Raw genomic sequence first — 25,955 nt, forward strand, 5'->3', positions numbered from 1 at the left:
CTTTCTCCTCTTGATAATGCTCAGGATGGCAAAAAAAGAGCCAGCACACCTATGCATTCCTAGAGTGAACTACTACAAAGAAGTATTTCCTATATCCTCATTTTTTTGTTTATATGTTTTATCCACAGCAGACTTCTGATTCTTGATAGACTATTTCCTTCAAAACTCTTATGGGTACTTCAATTACTTGAACACAGAAGGTCTAACACTCTGGACAAAAGAAAAACAGCACGAATTTACAAGCGGTTATATTCCACGTATAAGACTTCCTTGATCTTAACACAAACTGAGACAATTGCTAACCCCAAGTCACATAAGATTTAAGTGGATTGTTTAAAAAAAAACCCTTTTTTTTTATACCTCACAATTTTTTATGCTTTTTCAAATGGGCAAATTCTCTGTATTCACACTAGGTGATGGATTTTTTTCATAATTTCTGCTCTCATTTTTGGACTAGAAAAAACATGTTCTTCCAAGGAGATTCAAAAAGATTTTTGACCATGTATGAAGATGAACATTACCATCACAAGCAGCTGAACTATTGTGCTTGTTTTGGCTAGGGTAGAGCTAATTTTCTTCACAGTGGGTCTTATGGGGCTGGGTCTTCGATTCGTGATGAACACAGGGTTGATAACACAGAGATGTTTCTGTTATTGCTGAGCAGGGCTTACACTGAATCAAAGTCTTTTCTGCTTTCCATACTGCCACGCAGGTTGAGGAAGCTGGGGGTGCATGGGAGGCTGGGAAGGGACACAGCCAGGACAGGTGACCCGAACTGACCAAAGGGATATTCCAGACCATATGACATCACACTCATCATATAGAGCTGGGGGGAAAATGAGGAAGGGAGGATGCTTTGAGTGATAGTGTTTGTCTTCCCAAGTTACTGTTACACGTGATGGGGCCCTGCTCCCCTGGAGAGGCAGAACACCTGCCTGCCCATGGGAAGCAGCAAATTAATTCCTTGTTTTGTTTTTGAGTGTGTGTGTAGCTTTTGCTTTCCCTATTAAACCATCTATATCAACCCAGGAGTTTTCTCGCTGTCACCCTTCCAATTCTCTACCTGATCCTGCTGGTGGGGGAGTGAGGGAGCAGCTGCGTGGGGCTTGGTGGCTGGTTCAGGTTAAACCGTGACAGCTACAAAGTAATTTATGTATAGAATCTAATAAAAGATGAAGACACCTCATCTTTCATCTTGAAACAGGGATATCATAACAGTCTGTGTTGCACTACTATCCTGTATCATAATTTTTTTTTTTTTTTTTATCCTGTTAGGGATATTATTTGAAATCCACTTACCTGTACTAAAAGTCAAAAATGCAGTAACTGCAGTAAAATGCAATGCATTTTCATTTCATTATTTGAAGCTTACCAGTTAAGAAAGAGCATGCACATGCATCACTATGAACTTGTAGCAACTGCTCAAAAAAAAAAGAAATTCACTAGCATGAAATAAGGAGCAAGTGTTGCATGATGCAGAAATAAGCAAGTATATGTCTGCAGGTTGTTTTTCTAAGCAGAATTCAAAAAGCAAATATTTTACTTTAAAACAGTACTTATTTCCTTCCGTTGAATCATTCTTTGTATTTAAAAATACTGCTAGCCACTGGAAAAAATTCAGTATTTAAGGCAAATGAAAGTACAACCATCTAAGGGGTGTGAAATACATACTATAAATGCCAATTTCTTTTTATGCATTCTAAAAAAAATTAAATACATTAACAAATTCATTTTAAAAAAAAATCTCAATTTCTCATTTGGGATTCCAGATTACCAATTACATTCACTTTCAAATTTCTCATATATTTCTAGTTAAAACCCCCTTCTTTCTTTTTTTTTTTTTTTTTATTTAAGCATTCATCTTTGCTCATATTTTATTTATAAGACAAATGTAAAATTTATGTTATTTCCCAAGAAGACTGGACTATTTCAGACCAGGAAAATCCTTTAATTTTTGCCAAGTTCTAATACATGCAATGATAATCAAAAGATCTGTTGCCTCACTCCTTTCCCAGGAAGAGAGCTAAAAGGTTCAACTTCCTTAAATACTAAAATGCAAGTCAGAGTTACTGTATTTTTACTGATGACTGTGTGCATGCATGAAGCATCAACAGCCCAACACCCTATGAAAAACACAAGCCTTGATGAAGGTATGTGAAATTATGAAGCCCTCCCCTTACAAAAGCATCCTCCTTGACTGCAGACATCAACAAGTACCAGCACTGCTGAAGGCCAGAACCAGAGTATAATGACAAAGACATTACAAAGAAATACTAATTTTGAATCACACCTTGAATCATTCTAGTAAGTCTAAAGCTCTGCACAGATTTCAGTAATTCTTTGGGAAGTTGTAAAAGCGAACTAGAGTAGCAGCCTGGTGAAATTCCACACTGCTGCACATTTCGACTTCAAACATACAAAGAATTTGCATTCTTTAAGATGACAAACCCTGAAGCTTTCAACATGATATTCTGATTACACACAGGCTACAGCTCGTGTGGCCATGGTGATGAATTTAATGAATTTCCAATCAACAGGAGCAACTGCAATTAAGTTCCCTAAGATGCAGTTGGGTGATTCACTAAAAAGCTTAAAGCAAGGTATATATTACATTCTCAGATAGTATTATTAGTAGTAGTAACAATAACAATTATTGTTGTTGTTGTTGTTGTTGTGGGCATTTCTATAAATTGTGAAAGAAAATCTCTTGAAAAATTAGATTACAACAAAATACTTGGTTTCATACACAAACATTCTTGACATTTTCTGCCCTCCAAGATGTTTCCTGACCATCCAAGACTATTTCTACTGAGCTAAAGAGACTCAACTATTCACACAGCATATACTTCGAGTCAAACTTCTAATTTGTTTTAAAAGCTGACTTAGCCAAGAATAAGACAGTAATAGTGAGAAATCAAAGACTTAAATATACACTTGAAAGACCACACCATTAATGAAGTACTCAGTACTTCAAAGCACCATAAGGGAAAAAAAAAAACAAAACACAAAACATTACCATTTCTAATTCTGGAATTCAAGGCAATTAATCTCATGTTGATGTCAAAAATTTCATTACTAACAGCATCTGCATTAAAAAGGGGCAGTTTGACATGGCTGTTAACTTACATAAGTTGGAGGGTTTTAAAACTTGAGGAATCTGTATTCTTTCATCTGATCTGATATTAAGCAACTCCTGAAGATAATGTCTAAATGTTAAGGTTTTTTACTATTTCTGACTTGCTGGTGAACCTGAGTGCAGAAACACAGCACTGCTTGACCTAGTCTGAAGCACTCCTAATGCAAGTTCAGTTTTTGTTGCTTTGTTTTAGATTTGTGATGAAACCTACCTCACAGTAAGTATAGCAAGCAGATAAATGCAAGAGTTCTAAGGAGTGGGGTGTTTTGTTTTGCTGGGCGCTCTTTGTTTGTTTGGGTTTTTTTCTTTCTTTACAATTACCCAAGAAAAACTTGACTTACATGACCTGCTACTCTAAGTCAGATATTTGTTAGATTTCTAATGACAATCTGTTTTCTAGAAGGACTGGAATAATGGTTTGTGAAGACTCTGATCTTTACTTGACAGAGGCAATAAAACAAGTTTTTCAAGGAAATTAATTCCTAACAGATGTTAATATTTTATAAGACTACCAGGTACAAGTTTTTGATTCCTGTTTTCCAATTTGTGTTGAAGAGAAATTTTATATCCAAAGCTATTACATGCTCAAGTCCACTAAAGCAAAGAGCAGAAAGGGAAATCACATTGGCCAGTACTGTACATAGTATCATGATCTCTTAAAACACATTTGAAACTTGGAGGTCAACATCCTATTCAGATATATACTAAAGGATTGGAAGGGAGGTAAGACATGCAGGACTTATATTATTGGATTAGAATTTTTAGTGTCAAGAATTTTTGTCTTTTAATTTCCATTTAAAACATTTCACAAAAATCTAAAAATAAATGTAAAAAAAAAGAGTCTAGTTATGCATAACAAAATGGGGAGCTACAAAACCATCTAAATACTACTATGCAAGAACATGCCATAGTTGACTGGAATAAGCATTCCAGTCACTTATCAGGATTATTTTCTGGATGTCAGAATTAAAATTAAGAGATGACAGTAAAAGCACAAAAATATAGCTGATTTGAATCCTTCTGCTCTGCTTCACTGGGGGTCTGTTTCTGGGGGTCTACTATTTTAAAATTAAGTGACAGAGAAATGTATTTCTCAAAAAATTCTTTCCTCCAGATTTGCTCTACGTAAACACATAAAAACAAATAATAACCTACAGAATCCTAGAATTACATAGTTTGGAAGATGCCTGGTCCAGCCCCTTTGCTCAGAACAGAATTGATGGCATTTGTTCATGCTTTTGAGTAACTCCAAAGACAGAGACTTCACAATCCCTCTAGACCTTTTTTTCAGTGTTTGATTATCCCTAGAAACTAGTATTTCAAGAGGTCCCTTCCTCCCTGAAACTTTCAGCTTGAGCTTCTTGATTCCTGCAGCAACATTTCTACTAAATCTGCCATCAGACAGTCAGTATTCATTTTTAAGAAAAACACAGCAGACAGGCATTTAGTATACGTTTCAGAATACACTTCTACGTAAAAATATTTATTATTTTAAACTGTGGTAGCAGCAGCATTAACACACCTTAGTATACAGTTAGCAACATCTAAGAAACAGAATTGCTAGCAAAAGCCAATTATGGCTTCTAACAATTCTGTAATGGCAAATATATTTACCTTACCACAGTAATACTGAGAAATACTTATTCAATACTACAGATAAAACTGATCAGATCTAGAATAAGAGCTCCTTTTTGATTAAAGATCTCTGCTCTGAAAATACTTTCCCAAATGTCTGATAAAGATGGTATTTAAACAGATCACATTTACAGTTTTCCTTAAACACAAGGTTAGACATTTTTATATGTAACATACATGTAATATCAATAATAACAAAAGTTATATAAACTTATATTTTATCTCTCTACATACATGTTTAGATGTGACGTACAAAGCCAACAAGTAAATTTATCTTTACAAAACCCTCCTTAAAAAAAATTATACAATCTGCAGTATTTTTGCTCTTGGTTTTATAGTACTAAATTAAAATGCAAAAAACCATACCGGAAAGAAAAGTGTTACAGGAATTAATTCTGGACCTCAGGATAATTTACCATCATCTGACTTTAAAACTTCAAGAACGTTTACTTTCCTAAAGGGTTCTCAGAATATCAAATTTGAATATCAACAAGACACCTTACATTTGTAATGTCTAGAATGAACACTTAGAAATCCACATGCATAATAACGCTTATATTTAAAAAGCAAAACAAGCAGCTCTCCAACAAAGATATCAAACACTTCTGATCCTTTCAAACCATGGTCAAAGTAATTTTATATTAATATTAATTTCAAATGAAGAATTAGTAATGAGACTACAACAGCACTGACAATTTTCTTTTTAAAAAAGGCCCAATTCAACTGCTGCTTTAATTACAAAACTTTAAATTTTGATGTCATGGCTTGCAAACAGAAGGTTTTCTGTCTTTCTGCATATGCAAAAAAACGCCACGCATAGCAAACTGCATGTAGAGGCCTAGTACTAAATCTAGTATCTTGCCTGAAGATTTGGTAGGACTATGAGTACTGAAGGAGGTAAGGGATTTGGAAAACCCCACGCATTCCATGGAGAACACTACTACCTGATGTGGGCTAGGCATTGGGAAGTGCCTACCTGTCAAAGAGAGAAAACATACTGTATTTGTAAAATGGGAATATATACCTGTTACAAGAGAACTGGAAAGCTTTAAAATTAACATTAAAAAAATTGGCTGTAATAGTACTGGCAACTTTCTCTTTAAGATCAACTTAACTCCCTCACATTACAGCAGCTGTGCTACTTGGAAAGTTTATTTTCCAAGTAGCATTCACTTCTGCTCACTCCTTCTACCCAATATCTATAACAATAATTTTAAATCCTTGTTTTTCTGTGCAGACCTAAAAACACACTGAATTCTTACTAAACACAAACTTCTGAAAACATCTACTCCTAAGTTTTCAGCAGTTACATAATTTTCTTAAAATCCCCAGAAGACAAATATAAGTAAAACAAGAGAACTAACCAGTTTTTGTCTTTAATTGCTGTTGTCCTTTGCCGGGTGTATGAGCTCCTCCTCCAAAGACAGCAGACCACATTTTGTCATTAAGTGGATGAGCTATAATTCTATACAACTCATCGCTAGAATGTGTTGCAAGGCCATGGATGAACAGACTTAGATAGACCGCAGTTAAAATTTCACAAAGTAAAACTGTGAGACCTGGCTGGGCTTCCTCACCAGCAGAATTCAGGAGGCGTATTAGAGCTGTCATTCCTGTTTACATAAAATACATAAATTCTTTAAGAGAGCGCATATTTTTTTTGTGAATATACTCCAGATTATTAAGGGTATTTTGACTGGCAACCTATGTTATTCAGTAATTTGTAGAGTAAAAAGATTCCAAGTTTTAAACGAAACTGAAAACTCAAGAAGAGGTATGCTTTTTATTTTTAACAATTCATTGTTAAAATGCATAACAATTTTTCAATTATTGTAACTACAGGAACCACTATAAGTTGAAATGTTGTCTTCTCACTTTACAGGGGTACAACCAATCAAAAATCATGGGCATCAACTTGAACTACATCCTGTCTGACAAGTGTTTCTTCACTCAAGTACTGAATATCTTGTGTTTTGATGCTCCCACAAAAAGGTGTCGTTTCAGATGTGGCTTCAACTGTTACACTTTGTGCACATAAGTGAAAGTGCAAATAGTGGTGGCCAAATAATTCTGCTTTTGTGTCATCCTCTCCAATTTGCTCATAGAACACGTTAAACTATTAAAAAATAGAGAAATTAGTTCAAGGTAATGTTATTTATAAGAAAAACAGCAACAAAGTCCGTGTTCCATTCATTAGAAATTTAACTGTGCAACTAATGAAACAAAGAGAAAACAGATGACAATCTGATTTCTCTCTAGAATTCTAGATTTAGTGTCAGAACGTTCTGCAGAAAAGAAAAAATGGCATAGCATCAAACACAAAGACTGCTTGAGGCTCACCAAAAACATTTTCAGTGTGAAATTTTCTTATTTAAAAAACAAATCCCATAATAAGGAACTATATTTCTTGGTTAAACTTACATTTAAGTTATAGCTGTAAACTGACGCTCATATTTTTATAAATACATATATGTGTGTGTGTATATGCATGTATATTAGTGCTAACACTCCCTCTAATGTAGCTTCCTAGTATAGCTTCACTAGCATACTTCAGGAAGTACCTGAAAACCAACACTGATTTTAGGACTACAGAAAATCCTAATTTATTCTAAACTTCTCATTTTCAATAGTGTTAATTAGTTCAAAAGTCTGAGCTGAAGCACAAACTAAGACAGCTTTTCAGGAGTAAGGAACTACAACACTGCTGCGACTGATCTGTTGCCTCCAGGAGGAGCAAGTAAAACACAGGACATGACTTCACCTAACTTCCCATTTACTTGCCCTTTACTAGAGCCCCCACTAACATTTTTAGCAAGAGGAAGCAATATAAACCAACTTGACTTAGTGAATAACCAAAATAATGAATAACCAAAAGTACTAACTTGGAGGTTTGGGAAAAAAAAACCAAACAAAATTTTAATCAAAGAACTTGACTTTACCATACATAGTTGCTACAAATAGTACTAGAAAGTCCAGAGCATAGCTACATGCTCTTAGGGTGGATACCAATAACTCAGTTTTCCTTAAGAGGGAAGAAATAAACCAACTCCAGATACCTGGCCACTGAGCAGGTGATGTATTGGGAGTCACTGTTTCTTCTAAGCTTGCTGTTCTTAAAGAGTGGCGCCGAGTTAACAGCACTGTCTGATACACTGTTCCAGTGAACTGATTTGCTTGAAATGAGCTGTGAAACACAAAAGTGAGAAATTATATTTACACAAAAATATTATGGTTACAGCTATTCAAAGTTCTTTCTAGACACAGGTAAGTGTGAGCACTGCCTTCTGATGCACAACCAACTATGATCACTGCAATGAGACAGTGTATTAATAGTTCTCTAAAAAGCACTTTTCCTACACATTTACCTGTAGCTGTGGCCATCACAAAGACATTGGTAGATGCAAGCGGAGAGTGACGCTGCTAAGGTGTGCATGACATATATCTGTAAGACAAAGTTTCATAGAACATATTACGCTCAGAATGAGCAGTGGTAACTATGGTAGCCTTTCATGCATACAGATTTGTATAGCAAAACAAGCACTGAATATGGAAGATACAAACACACACTTAAAAAGACATGTTTCTCGTCAGAATTTCTTTCATATAAGTCAGTTCACTTTGTAATGAAAAGGATGGGGAAAGTATTCACTTACACCCCCAACCCATATCAAAGCTCAGCTGCAGCTGAAATATTTTCAATTAACAAACAGCAATGTATTAAATCTCTACACAACAGTCCTAAGTAATTACATCCTAAGACAGTAGCAATATGCTGGCTCAGAATACCAAGGCTTTGCTTCAGAATGAAACAATAATGCAGTTTAGCTTTTGATTCTTGCACAACTCCTGTACACATGCAATTTACTCAGTATCACACTGATCAGTAATTTTAACATAGCTGATACTTTACTTAAGGTATCACAAACCACACTCAGATAAAACACTAGAATCTGCTGCTCAAAAGGGTTCTCTTAAACTAACACTTTAGGTTGCACCTCCAGTCAAAAGTTAAAGACAGAACAAACCTTAGAGAAATATAATTTTAAAAAAATTATCATATTTACTATATGTACATAGAGTTTCACAAAAAAATTTACTGCACTTTGCCACTAAGTTTTTATACTTCAAACCTTTGTTTTACTTCAGTCTAGGAATGAAATGCAGAGTTACCAGAAGTAATGATCATATTGACAAATATAATCATTATAACTACAATTATATTATAAAACAAATATGATGCTGATAGTGTAGTACAACATGTTTTCCAGAACAGGTGTCATCTTGGACAAGCATCCAGTTCTGAGAGGCTAATCTTCTTCAGCTTGTGTAACCAGATGCTCAGCACCTTTATAAATCATAAATTTCTTTAGCTCAAGATAATTACTAGAGAAAATAATTATGTTTCGCAGTTTTATTATTTGTCAAAGAAGGCACAGCAGAAAGTTTTCAAGCTGTTAGAAAAAAAATCATGATTAGCAAATTAGACAATGACAACAAAACATGTATAAAAAATACATACCTTGTTGTTCTGAGTATCTGGATGAGGTGGCGAATCAAGGTTTATTATGGCATGTAATATATCATGAGTTAAATTACCAAGATGTAGCAATGGGTTAGCCACCACTGTTTTGGCACTAGCTGTGCAAGCAAACAGGAGAGGTATGGAACTTTGCTCTGGTGGAGGCCTGGAAGGCATCTGTACTGACTGCTCCTAAAAACAGGCAAGAAACACAAAGTGATAGTACATATTCTTAAATGGAACATTAGAATTTTTGAAAGAGGAGAAGGATTCTAAATAACAGTAATAACAACAGGAAACACCTACAGAAAACAATCTGTTCTCAACATAACAGATTTACATTTGTTATAAAACAGGTGCATGCTATAGTAGGAAAACTTCAACAATAATATAAACCACATTCAAATAAACCTACAAACCTGAAGCATTGAAAACACAAACTAAGCTCCTCCACATACCTGCTGAGATTCTTGCAATAGCAGAATTAATTCCATTCTGACAGATGCCAAGCCTCCACCATGTGAGCCATGAAGTATACAGTAACTAAGAAACATTCTTAGCAGGGACTGGTACTTCAGAAGCCACTGACGTCTCTTCTGAAAGTCTTCTCTCTGTAGCATACTTTTTTGCTGGTCAGCTGCGTCTTCAGTGTTTTCATGTAATGTAGGTTCCTCTGGCATCACTCCAATTCCTGACTGTATCTCTTCTACTTCAACATTATAATCACAGGTCTTCTGAAGAGCTACCACTTCTCTCTCAAGCCACTGATAAAGCTGATACCGCAACTTCCCACCATCTACCTCATAACCAGTGGACAGTGTACGAAGCTCTACAGTAAGAATTTTCAGGCATGCTCTAAACTTCAGCTGTGCTGAAATGATATCTTCTGATGGACTGAGAACATTTTTGTCATCAACTACACTAAAAGATTCCGTGTAGCTAGAACTTGTTTCATATAATTTTTCAGTTTTCTTCAGAGGTCTTAGCTCTCTCATGACTGGGGAAGAATCTTCACTCTCATCATTTTCATCACTGTCTGTCTGTAGTTGCAAGGGCTCATCTTGGAACACCACACTTGGCTGACTCCAGTCAAAGGAAAGAGTTGAACTTGAATGCTTTTCTGATGAACAATCTGAAGATGAACCTAGACCATTCCATACTGGTTGCGACCAATCAATACTGGAAGCTTGGTCTTTTGTTTCAAACTCTTTAACTGGAGAAGATGGTGAGAAATCTTTACTGGTATCCATTAAACTAGGGGATTTACAGAATGGCTTTGACCTCTTGACAACTTTGGGCATCTTTGATAACACTTCTAAGGCCAACATAGGACAACCAGCTTTCAAATGAGCATATGCAGTGGTAAAGAACAGTCGTCTTTCACCTAGATTGATTTTGTCAGCTAATCCATTTTCTACTGTTAAGCAAATGTGTGTGGAAGATGTATAAGAAGAGCCAAAATGACGTCTCAACAAAAGTGGATGTGTTCTTAAGTAGTTATAGAAGTTAAACACTGCAGGGTTACAAGTTGATGAACCATCTCCTTCACCTGAAAAGAGATTGCAGCATGAGGAAAATCTATCATTCTGTAAGAAAGATCAATCTGCAAAGTCTTGAGTTCATCAGAAAGCTATTAGGTCTTAATATTAATTCTACTGCCTAGTTCATATATTCATTCTACTGTTTACTTCACTGCATCCCCCCCTGTTCACCTTCCTTTGCACCTTTATAATTCAAGAAGTCTGAGTGGGACAGCAAGTAAGACCTTTTAAATTAGAACAGATGCCACTTCTTTTCCTTGTAGCAAGGACTGTTTTGCTGAAGTCTAACAAGACCACTTTTCTGTTTAGTTTAGAGTTCGAAAGTATCTACCTCTACACGACAATAAGATGTTAGTTACATTTTACTAAAAATTTCTATTTAAAGGTTTTTTTTAAAACCTTGGATTAGTTTTTTTTTTTATTTTGTCTACATCTTAAAAAAACCCCAAACAAAAACTAGCAAATCTGTAACATTTAATGGTAGCAGTATTACATACAAATAAACAAATTACACAGCAGTGCAACACCTATGCACTTTATTTTCATGTCTACAACAAGAAAAACCCTGGAAAGATATGAGCACCAACACAGGATGAGTCACTCAGCTTTCAAAGGGTCTAGGTTAGCTGAGATAGACCCTTACTTTCTCCTTTACCAGGAGTTAGAGCACAGCTAGTGACAGATAAGAGGTAAATGAAAGGGCACCTTTGAAGTAAGAAAATAAAGCGAGACACCACAAACAAGCCACTGAACTGACCACAGAAAAATCAGTAACATTTTAAAATTACTTTAGACAGAAAGATGTGACCAAGATCGAAACAACCAAACACCACACTCCTCATTTACCCAAAGTTATACTAAGGCATGTAACTTCTACTGAAATAAGTTTTTAAAAGTAATTACACAACTATAAGTATTTGAGCCTTCATTTGTTACTCTCAAATTTCTCTCAGAAGCCAGGACTGAAACTAGCTAGCACAGTAACTACTAGGAACTTGAAACATTCAACTTCCTTGACAACACTAACTTTAGGAAATAACACAATTGATTCTTAGAAGCTTATAAAATTAGCAAGTGAACATAGAAATTAATTGCTCTAGGAGACCTATATGCTATTTCAGGAACCATGTAGACCTCCTTGTATCATCGTAAATATCAAAATCTTCCTGTTGGCAGTTTATGTCGTCAACCATTTTTTCAAGGACTAAAAGCTGAAAAACACTCTGTCTTCCAGACTCTCCTACGTAACTGTGCCATCAGAAATTTCTTTTTAGTCCGTGATGGAGTCAAATTAACTAATGAAGCAAATTTCTCTCTTCATCTTTAAACTGCTGCTTTAAAACAGCTGCATCACTGTAGGATCATCCCATTACTCTGATATTCATATGCTTAAAGAACAAAGTATCTATTCATGGATACAGGATAAGGACAACACAGTCACCACATCTGTTATTAAAATCCACATACACTGCTACAGCAAGTTATTTACTAACACTGTGAAGAACTGTGTGGTACCTGGTTTTGTTCAGATGATACTTCAAGAAACTGCGGCTTAATGGAATAAATAGTTAAAACCAATCTAACAGGCAAAATACTTAAATTTTTACCTCCTTTATCTTCAACAGAATGTTTTATCAAAGTGTCAAGAGCCTTGCTATAATCTTCCAAAATCCAGTATGCCATACTTCGCAGAAAAGGGTCACAGTGTATGTTTCCTGAGCTCTCTTTTCCAGTAAACACACCCAAAACTCTTTTCTGTAGTACAGATTTGTAAGTACTAGAGACTTCAAACTCCGATTCGTAAAGTCTTGATATTACAAGAGCCAATTGAATGTCGTGCAGTTTTTCAAGGCAGACCTAATTGAAAATAAATATATTCAAGAGATCAAATTTCATAATTTCTCCTCTGTTGAAAATGATCACAAGGCAGAAATTGACATGAATCTGCTCAGATTAAAATAAGTAATTCTATCAACCCCATAAAAATGAGCAGGTACTATGCAGAATAGGTGTAACCAACTATTACATGCAAGATCTGATATGCATTTCTTCAGTTTAAATGACATGACAACAGATCTTTGAAATTGATTGGCTTCAAGAGGACAAATCCTTCATTATCAGAGATGAATTTCCTCACAACTTGTCAATTCAAACAGACCCCAGCAATACTTTTTTGTTTGTTTCTTTGGAGAAGGGACTTTAGGAGCTAATACACATCACTGCCAAAATGCCAGGTCTGGAATCTCCTAATGAAAACTCTGCTGTCTTCATATAGGACTAGGCAGACAATCTGAAAGTAAGATAAGGGTAGGTAATGCCCCTAATGGCAGATAGGCCCTTAATATTACTAACAGAGAAATTAATTAGCTATGTGACTTTTTAGTACCATTAATACAACAGCTAAAAAAGAATCAAAATGCAAAGATCAATGTTTTGTGTTTGGCATTAATTTGGGGGATGGAGGGTGAGAAAGACGAGCACAAAGCAGAAGCATCAGAAACTTCAGGGGCCATACTAATAATGCAAAATGCAAATCACATTCAGTATATTTGTACACTTGGGACAATATAATAGTCTTAAACATAAAAAAGTAGTTTATTTTATTACCTCCACTGCATCTTTTAAGTGTCCTGCTAACAAGAAAAATGCTGCAGAATGTTCAAAACGCTGTTTGCCAAGCAGAGAAAAAGCATTTTTTAATGCTGCTTTACGCCATCTGTCCTCAGTAAAGTTGTTTCCAAAAAACTGTGTCATTTTAGTATCTTTTTGGGACCTGCATATTGAACATAATTGATAAAAATATGATACATTTTATTAGATGCATCGTGGTTCTTGACTTCCTCAGATGCCAGTATAATTTTACACAGATCTTTACAATAGGAAATGCAGTGTCACTACACCAGGAGTGGAGAAGGCTTCATATTTAAAAATAACAAAAGTTAGTGAATACAAAACCTAACAGTATTTTCAATTAACCTGATACAAATACAGAAAATCTCATTTCTCCCAGGTGAGCTTTTAAGAGTATGTGACGATGCAAACTACTTTACAAGAAGTTTGCAACATTGAATGGTGTATTACGAAACATCAGTTTCAAGGACAGGTGTAATTCAGTCCCCTGAACTTAAAGGTACAATTTATAACAACAAACACTCTTCCAAAAGACAGATGTATCATTCTATATCATATTATATATTACAGTACACTGCTAATCCTCAAAAGTAAACCAGAATTAAGCACTAGCTGAAACTACAGTAGCTTTGAGACTAAAACTTGAAGCATCTACCTTCAGAAATAGCGACTAAATTACTTCAGTAAATATAAGAAGCTCAGAAATTACTCATTCTATGTAATGACTAATTTAGGAAACAAATCTCAGCTTTCAATGGTAATATTTGTCGTTTTTTGGATTACCATCACATTCCACCTTTTTCCCAAAATTATACCAGACAACGTGAAACTCCACGTAAGAGCTTTAATGTTTTCTACCTGTATAATCCCCAGATAACAGCCTTCTTCTTCATTGCAAGGTAAAAAATGGCTGCATCAAGTGGGTCATTGTTTCGCTGAAAGGCTGCTTTAGCCACCTGTGAAGACAGTTCAACAGCAAAAAAAACAACCAAAATTTCAATGAGTCTGAAATGAGATTCTTGTTGCTTCTGGTATCCCATACCCCCTAGTGTTTGGAAGTACTCTTTAATATAGGATCCCTCCTGTCATTATGAGTCTGATGCAAATGTGAAGATACAAAAGCCCCTTTCATATCATTTAGCTAATGCTCTTCCAGTTCTAGAAGATTTTTGGAAGATCAGATGGGAATCCCTGTATCTGAAATCAGTTCCTGAAATCACAGCAAAATTAATTTATTAGTTGCTCTGGTAATCAAAGGACACATGGAGTCTTGAAAAACAGGCTGGGACCAGTCACAACAGGAGAAAAATTGTTTACAGGAGATTACTTTTGAAGGTTGGAAAGGAAAAAGGGGTAAGTGGCAGCAAGAATAGTCAAAGACCTATGTAAGATAACCTGAAACTCAGGCCCAGAACACCTGGAATTTTTTTAATGCAAGGCAGTTAAGTTTTATAAAGTGAAGATTAATTACTGAAGATTGAAAAGTAAAAGTAGAGACATGCATTTTACCACTTCGTGCTTTGTAGTCAAAGTATCTTGTGCATGTCATTTTCTAGCTCAACACACTTGGCTTTTCCAAGAGCTTAAAACAAGTGATAACGAGGTTAGGCTTACTGCCATATCTGTGATGGTTAAAGTATTCAATACAAAGAAAACCAACAAAACCCCAAACAAACACACAGAAAACCCCACAAGCCAAAATAAAATAGGTTTGTTTATCTCAAAAATTAATCAATTTGCAAGACACATGTACAATACCTAAGTTGTTCCCACTTCTGATAGCTTTCTAAGGAGAACCTCTTTCCATAACTTGTTTCTCTATCTTGCTATTAAAAACAACTATATGCTCCATCTGTATCTTGAGCATCCACAATAAGCACTGCACATTACCACCTCCAAAATGGAATATCTAAAAGCAAAAAATGTATCTCACAGTGGAATTTGAAATCTGCAGTACTAAAAAAAAAAAAAAAATCTGAATACCAAAGTTCATACTTATACAACAAACTATACATACAAAAAATACAGCATGAAACATTCAGAAACACTTGATATATGTAAAACTTTAAAACCCATAAACAGAAGATAAACACCAGAGGACAGCTGTTTGAAAAGAGTTTGGTAATTTTTTTTTCAGAATGTTATGTTTACCTTTTCTATGCATTTTCGCAGGCTGTGGATATTTCGAACCCACCATCCTATCCCCATAGCTCTGAGCTCTGACCATGTTGGATCTCCCTTCTGCACTGCAGGGAGCATACTCAGCAGTTCTTCTTCCGCTACTGAATGAAACGCCCAGGCAAAGTGACTAGTAGATAACCCTGCATAATAACACATTAAAAAAAATAAATTTAAGAGACATTCATTAATAATATATTTCAGAATCTGAAGTCAAGGGAATGGGAAAGGGAAAAGCAAAGAAAAATCAAACTCTTTATTTTGCATTTATAAGTGCATTACTGATGAGATGAGAAACATAAGAACATTTGTTAGCACTGCATATCTAATAATAAAAAAAGATCATACAGGTGAAAACAATTTTTCATCTGCCAACTCTTTTCATCTGCGAAGAACTGCGCTGTTGAACCTCAAATATATGGATAATGGTGGCATTAAGATTAGCCACAATAGTCAGTGCAATGTAATGATTAAATATTTCAAAGTTTTGAAAGGTAAGTTCACTACTTTGACTTGGAATTGAAAATGCCAAGTTTCACATAATCAGAGCAGAAAACACATTTGAGGACAGAGATACAAAAGAAAACTTGAAATAAAAAAATATCATGAGGAAGACAGCAATTATTAAGCAGCAACATAGCCAGTTATGAATAATTGTAACTCTAGTGACAGCCAGACACTTCTTTGTAGAGAGGCACACTGAACTGCACTTTTGCATGTGCCCTGGAGGCACTTCTCACTCTCACGAGTTTCTGAGCAGAAGTATCTCAACTAATATTAGTTCATCAAAGAGCTAACTCTGCAGTGCTCTGCTCTGATATCCTGGCCAAATGCCAGTCTCTGGTTCTGCTGAAGGGTGACAGGCCATGAGACTGAAAATGCCATTAATTGTCATGGTGGCTAAAAGAGTAATTACAGTCAGTTCTTCAGATTTGATTATGACTAATGAAATCCACCTTGTTCCATTGCCTGCAATGCCAGGATGAAAACAGTTAAATCACACAAAAAAACGCATATTTGAAATAGCTCACTCTGTAATTACAGTAAGCATACAGAAATATTTTAAGTCCGAGCAGTCTGCAAAATACCCTTCCCAATAGGCACTAAAAACCTAAGTAAATACGTACTACTTTCTACTGTTTATTCCTGCAGAAGGCTATCGGAATGATATGATACTAGAAGTACAGAAAAGCCAGTTCATTTGAGGAGGAAGAAAAAGGAAACAAAATTAAAAACTTGTTAGAAAAGAAATCACTTCAGTTCCAAGACCAAAAATAAAACAGATGTTTTCTGGTTTGGCATTTATTCATAGTGGACTTTTTTTTTTTTTTTTAAACCCAACAAATTAACCCATTGATTCTGTGAAGGCAGCTCAACAGCACACCAGTCATATGTACATCACCAAAACCCAACTCATCTAACAAAACACATCAGTTACCTTGACGAAGTAGCTGAGCTCGATGTACAGGAGGAAGTGCAGTTGTCAGAAATGTGTGAAGCCGAACAGCCAATAAAAACTTTAAACCACACTCATCAAGAGTTTCTCCACCTGGAAATAAATATTTTTACATAGACTTCAGTGAAACTACTCAAAGTAACTATTGTGTTTCCTAAAAGAAGAAATAACATTTTGTGACTACTAACTTTAGATTTGTAAACATAATAACTTAATTCACAATTCTTCCCTTCAAGAGAAGGGAGAGAAGAAAATTTCAAATATAAAAAGTTTTGAAGCTATTTGTTCTCTTTAACGGACGAAACAGAAAAAGTGTTATCATATAAAAAAAACGCTCACAAAGTTTATTTCTCGATTTCTCTACACAGTCCAACAAATATTTGTCATTATGAAAGTTGTCCCTTCAAAAGTGAATTAAAAATAACACAGGTTATACTATGAAATAAAACTGTAAGCCATAAAAATATACCAAAATAGGAAAAAACTCTGCAAAAGGGTTATGCAGCACAGTAGTACATTTAACTTGGAAGAGACCCCTTACCTTGACTTCTGTCTCTGCTTTCTCCAATGTCAGTACTGGTAGTAGCAATTGTATCTGCCAAGGCAAGCAACGACATTTGCTCCATCCTAGTCAGACCTGGCAAGCTTGAATGAAGCAAGTGACGAGAAAGAACTTGAGCATGTTCTGGTCCAAAGTAAGCTGGGTTATACTGAGAAAGATCAATGACTTTCGGTTTCACACTCTCTTCATCTGCATCAAATGTAACAAGATCATCTGTACTTATAACAGGATTTTGAAAGAGATTTTCATAATTGTCATTGGGTGTATCTTTTTTATTTTGACTATTTTGATTACTAGTCTTCTCTGAACAGGAATAAGATGAATCATCATCTGCAGCAAGCAGGGCATACAAAGGCAATGGCGGAACAGAATCTATTTCAATATAGTCTGTAGTCTCCGCCTTGCTGAACGTTTTGGGATCTCTTGCAGTACTTCCACTGGCACTGATGGTCAGAGATCTGAGCCTCTTATCATGATTAGGCTCAGATTCATTTATAGCAACAACTTCTCCAGCAATGCACTTCACCAAATGGGACAGAATGGCTTTTGCTCTGCGTACTTTACCAAGATCCATGAGTTCCAGCAGTTGATATGGATGGTACTGAGGTAAAGTTGGAGATAATGTATGAGCTGCTTCAAAAAGACCAGAATCTTCCATTTCCACTGAGAGATCACAGGCAGACCTTTTCCCACTAAGTTTCTGTGCAAGGCTGGTCATAGATCTGGTCAAGGTTCTCTTTGGTGGATGCAGACCTGAGGCGGCTGACTGGCTTTGTTTAATTACGCTCGTTATACATGACATACTTCCACTGTAGGAATCTGTACTAACTAGTTCCTGCTTGGCAGGAGATTGCCACTGGGAGTAAACATGCATTTCACAATCCATTCCAACTACAAGAATGCCATCGCGCACCCAAGACAAGGAGACGGGAAAAGGAGGTGATCCTTCTACAGATGAAACCAAATCAACACAACGCAGCAAAACAAATCCAGAAAGGGTTGTTGTACCCTTAGTGCTGCCACTATGGGAGATTGCTACAATCTCATTACCATTTTGTTCTTGCCTCTTCCCAGAGAGCTGACCAAACATATAGAGTTTTGATCCAATTCCCACTGTCAGGATATGCGAACCATCTTCCCTAGACATCCAGTCTAAGTGTACCAAGTGCTTGGTGCTGAGTGTAATACTCCCACCATGAGACAGAGAAGTGTCCTGCTGGTTATATGCCACTAAATTGCTGTCAATACTAACACTAGAGTCAAATATGGTGCCCACCTCATCTAAATTAAGAGTCTGTTCTAAAATCCAAGAAGAACCCCCTGTAGATTCACATTCAAAAATACTAACATGCATTACAAAATCTTGATGGCTATTTTTAGATGCTACCTGCTTGTATGCTACTGCTAATCTGTTGGTGTGTGCACAGCTGACTTCAGTTGGCCTTCCTGGAACACTAATAGCACTACTGCTAGGAAGTCCATCCTCAATCAGTAATGGCCATTCTTCCCATACATATTTAACATCACCAAGTGTGCTATATTCCGGCATGGAAGAAGCTGATGATTCAGTCACAACTCTGCATCTCCAGAATCGAACTTTTCCATCAGAGCATGAAGTAGCCAGCAGATAAGGTGCACGACAAACGGGATATATGGAAGAAGAACTGAGATGTCCTAAAATGAAATAAAATACACTTTCACTGTGGGAAATACTAAAAAACAAGCACAAAACTAGAGATGATTTTATGTAGCTATCATTTTAGGATTATTCTGAAATTAAAAAAATATTACTACTTCCTCATGAAGAGATTGTTTACAGGGCCTCACAAAGAAGACAATGTGACAAAAATACTGTCCAGCCTGAGACAAATACCACAAAACCATTTTACCTTTTCTTTTGATTCCACTGCATTCTCCAGAGGAAAGTAAAAGTATATTATTTAAACATTAATATTACTATATATTATCTCTTCCATCAAAGATTCCTCCATTCAAAAATGTAAATATATTTCTGAAAGACTACTGATGAAAGCCTTAAAATTTACAGATCCTAGAAAAAATTTCATGAATGACTGCAAAACAAAATTTGTGCTTGTATAATTCCTTCTATTGCAAGAATGTGAAATTCAGTAAATATTATACCTTAAAGAATAGCTTCATTTTTGTATTATTTCCAGGATGGAGACATAAAGTTAGGGAAACAGGTTTTAGCAAACCTCTTGGATCCACCTACGGGCATTTTAACATAAATATCAAACTCACTAGTACTTTGTTTCTATTTTAAGATTTAAGTCAGAAAGCCAAAGAGTCCTAATTTTAGTCCTTTTTTAAAAAAATTACAAACCTGCTGACGGCTTCACGCTTATTATCTCTACTCCTTCTGGCATACTCAACTCTTGACTATACACCATTCTGGAAGACAGAGTAAGCCGGCTGGTGCTCTGAAGGTTTGCTTTACAGGCCCGATACTTTTGAGTAAAAGGTGACTGGATCTTCTCTGGATCAGGTGAAGAAAATATTTCTTCTGTTTGTGTTGCTTCTTCAGGTGGATTGGAACCTATCTTTTCATCTAAAAAAAGTTTGCATTGTAATTAAAAAAAAAATTAATTTCCTTTAACTAAAGAAGTAATTTTACCTTAATAGTTCAAAAAAAGACTGATAAAACATGACTTAAAATTTTACTTTCATTCATATTCAAAGAGAAATGCTAGTACATCTCAGATTAAACACTTATGAGATTCTACTACTGCTGAGAAATTATAAAACAATCAAACTACAACCAGAAAGACCAAAACTGAAGACAAAGACTTATGTATGTGGCTATCCACTAAAAGTAAGGTTTCCAGGAGCGCAAAGTATCTGCAGCTCTAGAGAATTAAATGAAGACATCCATGTCTTACCTTAAAAAATGGGGAAAGATATTTTTCTGAAAAGTTTCATTAAGTTTTATTTTACTGTTTAAAATGCAGGTTCTCAGAGATTGTGTAATATAATTTTTCCTTTTTTTTTCATAAAACTCAATAGCTGAAGTTAAATAGATTTGGAACACGAATAGCTAACACATTTGCTGATAAGCTGTATCAGTAATATATCCTCATTTAGTAGATGATAAAATCTCACTACTTTATAGATTAATTGCAGTAATACTTATTTCTGCCTTTCAAAGCAGTAGTAAGAAATACTAATTTAGTTTAATGACAGAAACATGCATTATAACAGATTCCTCTGCTAAGTGGTGAATCTCAGACATGTTTTCTTCAAATCTTTAAATGTTAACAGAAAAATACTGAAGTATATCTTTGCTTACTTTAAAATTTTACAGTTTTAGAGACAGCTTGAAAGAGAACCAGTAGATTTCAAAATGTCAAAGTTGTTTATAATTATATCACTGATGTTTAGATGCTTCAGACCATGGTCCAATTTAAAACATGTTTAAACGCAAAAATTCCGTAAGAAAAAATTCTGAGAAATAAAACATCTTGACAGTTAGACTATATTACATAAGTTTAACCCAGTTAAATATATGTGCCCTTAAATGCACAAAAAATACCAAACCCTGGGCTCAGGTTGAACTCAAAAACTTCAGCATTCTGAAGAAAAAGTAATCCAGAAAAAATGGGCAGTGATAAAAGCTTGCAATCAACTGCAGCTTATTTTCAAAAAGATGAAATACAATTCAGAATACATTGAAGAGCAGATATATTCACTAGATAGTAACTTACTTTTTAAAAGAAAACTACAATGAAGAAGGCTTACCTATTGAGACAGGAACTGACTTCAAATGTAAATGCCACATATGTAGTAATGAGCGGCTTTGAGTATATTCTATTACTATTAAGTAGAATTTTTCAGAGAATCCATTCTGCTGGTTTCCTGATGAAATTGAGAAGAGGAAGATCTTAGGGGTTATTCACCTGAAAGCAGAACTAAATTTTGCTGGCTAGCAAATAGTTACATTAAGCTACCAAGAACTAATACTGAAACAGTCTGACTATATCCGTCACATTAGTTTTCTCAGTATTTCATCACAACCAACAACCCCTACAATTATGGATACACTCATGTAAGAATTGTCAATGTTTTCTTTTAGAGATGACATATTTGGCTGACTTTACTGTGTATAAAGCTATGTACTATCGCAGAATGTACTATCCCAGAATGTACTATCAGCTCTGGACCTTTGTCTTTTACATGTCTCACAGTTTCTTAACTATGTGTTAGTGGTAACTGTAACAGTTACAGAGATTTGGCTTTCATGTATAAAAATGACACAAATTATATCTAAAGAAGAAATGCCATGTCCACATTTGTGAAGTCACAGCTTGGTCTAATAGCTAGGCTTGTTGGTCACAACCCACCCAGACCAACTATATATAGACAGGGTCTACACATAGTCTGGAACACACAGGAGATGCAATGCTTCTTCCTAAGAATTAATTTACTATAGTTTCATACCAAGAAAAGAGGACACAAGTTGTACAATTAATAGGAGCCCATTTCTGGAGGGTGTACCAAGCCCATCTCCCTTCTTAGTATCAAACCCATTAGAACCAAGCAGGAATAGTTTAGAGACCATCTTTCCTCCCTGACCTTTCTTTAGGTGTGCATTTACATAACACATGATCAAGAAAAAGCTGTATTTGCCCTTTGTGTTTGACATGGTGGTGCTTATGGTACTAGAGAAAAAAAATTAGTTATTTTTAAAAACAACATGACATAAATATCTTTATGCATTATTAAGGATGAAAGAGTGTCTTTTTAAAAAACTAAAAGGCTTTAAAGTACTAGAAAATACTTTCATTTTACAGCGTAGGCAAACGATCCAGTACTAATTTACGATTTTCCATTTAGCCCAATTCCTTACATGGCAGCAATCCATGCAGGCCTTCAGAACACATACAGATGTATACAATTGTCTTTTCTAAGATCAAACGTCTTCCACATTTCTTTTTAAATCCTCTCTGTGTATCATACTCAAGATGTAAACACACAAATATGTGTAGAGTAACACTTCCTTTTGTTCTCTGTTTTGTGCCTAATTTTCGACATCCTATTCGCAGCTTTTGAACTCTGCTGAAGATTAGGATTATCTCCACTGCTCTAAATCTTTTCCTCAAGTAGAAACAGCCCATTCACAAATGATCACTATGAATACACAGTTCAGGCAGTATGTTCTTTGGTCCCACTGACACTTTTCCACGCCTTTGCTTCCTTTCATTTAGGACTTCCTTTACTACTGCAGATGACCCCAGTATTACAAATTTTACTCCGTCCCTCTTTTCCCCACACTATATTATTGGAACAGAACAACACAAAACTGTGACAACTGTCTAACAGAATCACTGATCCACTCCACTAAGGAAAACAAATCATTTGTTCCACAACAACTAAGATCTGCCCCAAGACCAACAAATCCACACACTACTCACAGTATTCTAGTGAGGGGGAATTATTTGGTCTGCCACTTATTATACCATGCAAAGCCCTAGAAGCAGTATTTAGCTGATGTAAAGAATGAACATCCACCATGACAGGATACAATAAGATATCTCTGTGTCATACTCTACAACTAGGGGCTCCACACTTAAAACCCCTTCCCTCTCATGTAAGACTGAATCAGCAAGGGACTGCTTAATATACTACATAAGGGGTATCTCATGATTTAAACTACTTTATCTAAAATTTAGTTGTACATAACTCAGAGGAAGTGAAACACCCATGAATTCCACAGATATTCTTCTGAAAATCTCAAAGCAAGGTATTTGACCTTAAAATGACAAAAGCTATTAAACAAGTTCTTTTTCTTCTGTGGAATGAAAATTTCAACGTTCCATGAAAAAGAATTCTTTACCAGAGTCTGATAAATTGTTCTTCTTTGCAGGCATTTCCTTCTCCTGGTTATTTAAAATGAAGTCTTCTTGAAAAACATGGAATAACTGTGTCTTCCGGCCATGCTAAGAAAGTAAAAACACATCCAAGCAGTGAACATTATGGAGTGTACTGCTTAAGATCACTCTCTAACATGGGAGCTTTCAACTTGATAAGTTATGCACATCAGTGAAAGATTTCTGATGAAGATGCACCTTCATTACTCACATTCTCTTCACTTACAGGCACTACTGAAAACAAGAGCAAGTATACGCCACAAGCAGTCTTTAAATACCTCATCTTTACCTGACAGAGAGCTGCAGGTATTGTGTTTACTATTAACCCTTTTTTAAAAAGCTAATTATGGTGAAAAATGAGTATAGGAGAAAAATCTTACAAGCTCTGTGATAGCATCCAGTTCAATGATACACCCTGGGCGAGCCGTAGATTGCTGACTTATGATGTTAAAAACTTCACCAACATACTTCTGTTTAAAAAGAGTCAGAGGGGTGGTCTTGTTAACTCAGTTTTGTGCATTTCTGTGATACAGCCTGCCATGCAGGTGCAATATCATTATGCAAATGTTACTAAAGCACTAAATATACACTGGTTGTGATTCAGTAAGAACACAGGTAACATTCCCCATTTCGAAAGAGCACATACGGTCTGGATGGCTGAAAACTGACAAGAATATCTGCAAAGCCCCACATTTAGCAATGCATTGTCCTTTCCCCAAGCTGCATTGTCATCTTAGCTTTTCCTTAGGATGTGTGTGCATGCACACAGGTATTATTCCTTGTAGTCCTTTCAGAGGTATTTCCCAATCAAACACTGGCCTGCCTCAATATGCCGAGTTTGAGATTAAATGATATGCAGTGGCTAAAAAAAGTTTTATCTTATCTGTTTTTACAAGCAGAATCACCTGTGAAATCCTCAGCAACCAGTTTAGTTACTAACATGTCTGAGCCTAGTGAGACTGAATGAAGTTGCAACATGCAAAAACTTGAGATGGCTTTTCACTTACAGAAATTTCTGGATTGGAGAGCTCACACAAAAGTTTCGTAGCATCTATTACAGCTTGATATAATTTCAAATGCTGTCCATCACTAGCCACAAAGCAGGCACTTGGAGAATTACAGTATGCACCTAAAAGGTAGGAAGGCAAAAAGAGCTCAACTATTCAAACCCTAACTTGCTTCCTTTTTTTTTTTTTTTCTGGACAAGAGGTAATTTTGAAGTTATGACAAAAAACAACGCAGCATAGAAAATATCTCCTGTTAACTTCTATTCACAAGCAAGAACTACAAAGTTTAATGCTGTGCTCAGCAACCAAATCAAAGTATTTAAAGGAAATGAGAATCCCGTTTGCAAACTAGAGCTAAATCTTCCTCAGCTTTTAAGTGTTCAACATGCTCTGAAGTATGCACTAGTATTTAAGAACTTTATTGCATAAGCTCCTAAAAAATCAAATACATAAAATAAGACAGAAAACCACAGCAAATCTTCACACAAGAATAAAGAATTTCCAAGTATCAGAAGCTTGCAAATTTGTGAAGGACCTATACTTAATATTTTTTCCATTACATTCAAGTATTTCTACATTATCTATTTAAAAGCATTAAAGGTTATTTACTTTTATTTTAAAACACTTCACAGATCAGGAAACAAAACTCACCAAGGCAATAGCTGGGTATAAGTGTGGGCAGCCATGCAACATTAGAAAAAGCTGAAACATGAAGAGAATTGATCCGGGCAAGTTCAGAAACTCCACCAGAAAAGGACAAAGGTCCAACAGGATCTACTCTCCAAAGAATAAGTTCACTGTAAACCGCATTGGGATCCTGGGATGTCATATCTGCATTGGCTCTACTCTGAAGTCTTACTGGTGACTCCTGAGACTTTAAAGAATCATTTGCCTGTACTGCATTCTCAACATCTGGTGAAATTAGAGCATTGTGATGTGAGGTTGTAAGCAGCAGTGGTAATACTGAGTGGCAAGCCAAGTCATTAAGATGAAAACGGTGACCACAATATCGGGATTTATGTGAAATACTGAGTACAGTTGAAAAAGCAGATTCCTCAGCAAAACTCACTAGCCACTGGTTCAATGACCCATCTGCATGTTTGGAAATCATCATAACATTAGGTGTGAAGATGCTTAGTTTTAAACTGTTAGTTGATTTACTGTGTCCAGAAGAGAAAAGCATAGATGAAGATCTTGTAAGGCCAGGAGGCTTTTGTTTGCCTTGTTGAATAGCTAAGTCAACATTTTTGGTACAAGCATACATCACTACACTTCTGCAAAGAGAGTTTGCGTCACCCGTTGGAAATGCAACAGGAATTCTCGAAACAAATGACACCTGGAATTTTAAGAAAGGAAGAGTAAGTATTAGTTATTGTTTCATCATACTTCTCCATGAGCAACACTG

At 35.7% G+C, this 25,955-nt stretch overlaps 1 protein-coding gene across 6 annotated transcripts in view; it reads right to left on the reverse strand.

Annotated features, from left to right (window-relative positions):
• Positions 1-25,955, reverse strand: part of DMXL1 (Dmx like 1) — a 76,808-nt gene that overhangs the window by 22,920 nt on the left and 27,933 nt on the right. For all 6 annotated transcript variants that reach the window (XM_027881476.1, XM_027881467.1, XM_027881494.1 and 3 more), the window contains 17 exons: positions 25,202-25,886; positions 24,551-24,672; positions 23,924-24,013; positions 23,510-23,612; positions 21,415-21,531; positions 20,003-20,227; positions 17,638-19,332; positions 17,079-17,189; positions 15,614-15,783; positions 14,321-14,418; positions 13,439-13,604; positions 12,439-12,688; positions 9,749-10,839; positions 9,291-9,482; positions 8,137-8,213; positions 7,828-7,955; positions 6,136-6,384 (listed from right to left, as the gene is read on the reverse strand). In XM_027881476.1, coding sequence (XP_027737277.1) covers positions 6,136-6,384; positions 7,828-7,955; positions 8,137-8,213; positions 9,291-9,482; positions 9,749-10,839; positions 12,439-12,688; positions 13,439-13,604; positions 14,321-14,418; positions 15,614-15,783; positions 17,079-17,189; positions 17,638-19,332; positions 20,003-20,227; positions 21,415-21,531; positions 23,510-23,612; positions 23,924-24,013; positions 24,551-24,672; positions 25,202-25,886 — 5,569 coding nt within the window. The remainder of the gene's footprint in view (positions 1-6,135; positions 6,385-7,827; positions 7,956-8,136; positions 8,214-9,290; positions 9,483-9,748; positions 10,840-12,438; positions 12,689-13,438; positions 13,605-14,320; positions 14,419-15,613; positions 15,784-17,078; positions 17,190-17,637; positions 19,333-20,002; positions 20,228-21,414; positions 21,532-23,509; positions 23,613-23,923; positions 24,014-24,550; positions 24,673-25,201; positions 25,887-25,955) is intronic.

This window comes from Empidonax traillii, unplaced genomic scaffold, assembly GCF_003031625.1.
Source record: "Empidonax traillii isolate 1590-97213 ecotype Southwest subspecies unplaced genomic scaffold, ASM303162v1 scaffold7:size3022706, whole genome shotgun sequence".
Lineage (NCBI taxonomy): Eukaryota > Metazoa > Chordata > Aves > Passeriformes > Tyrannidae > Empidonax > Empidonax traillii.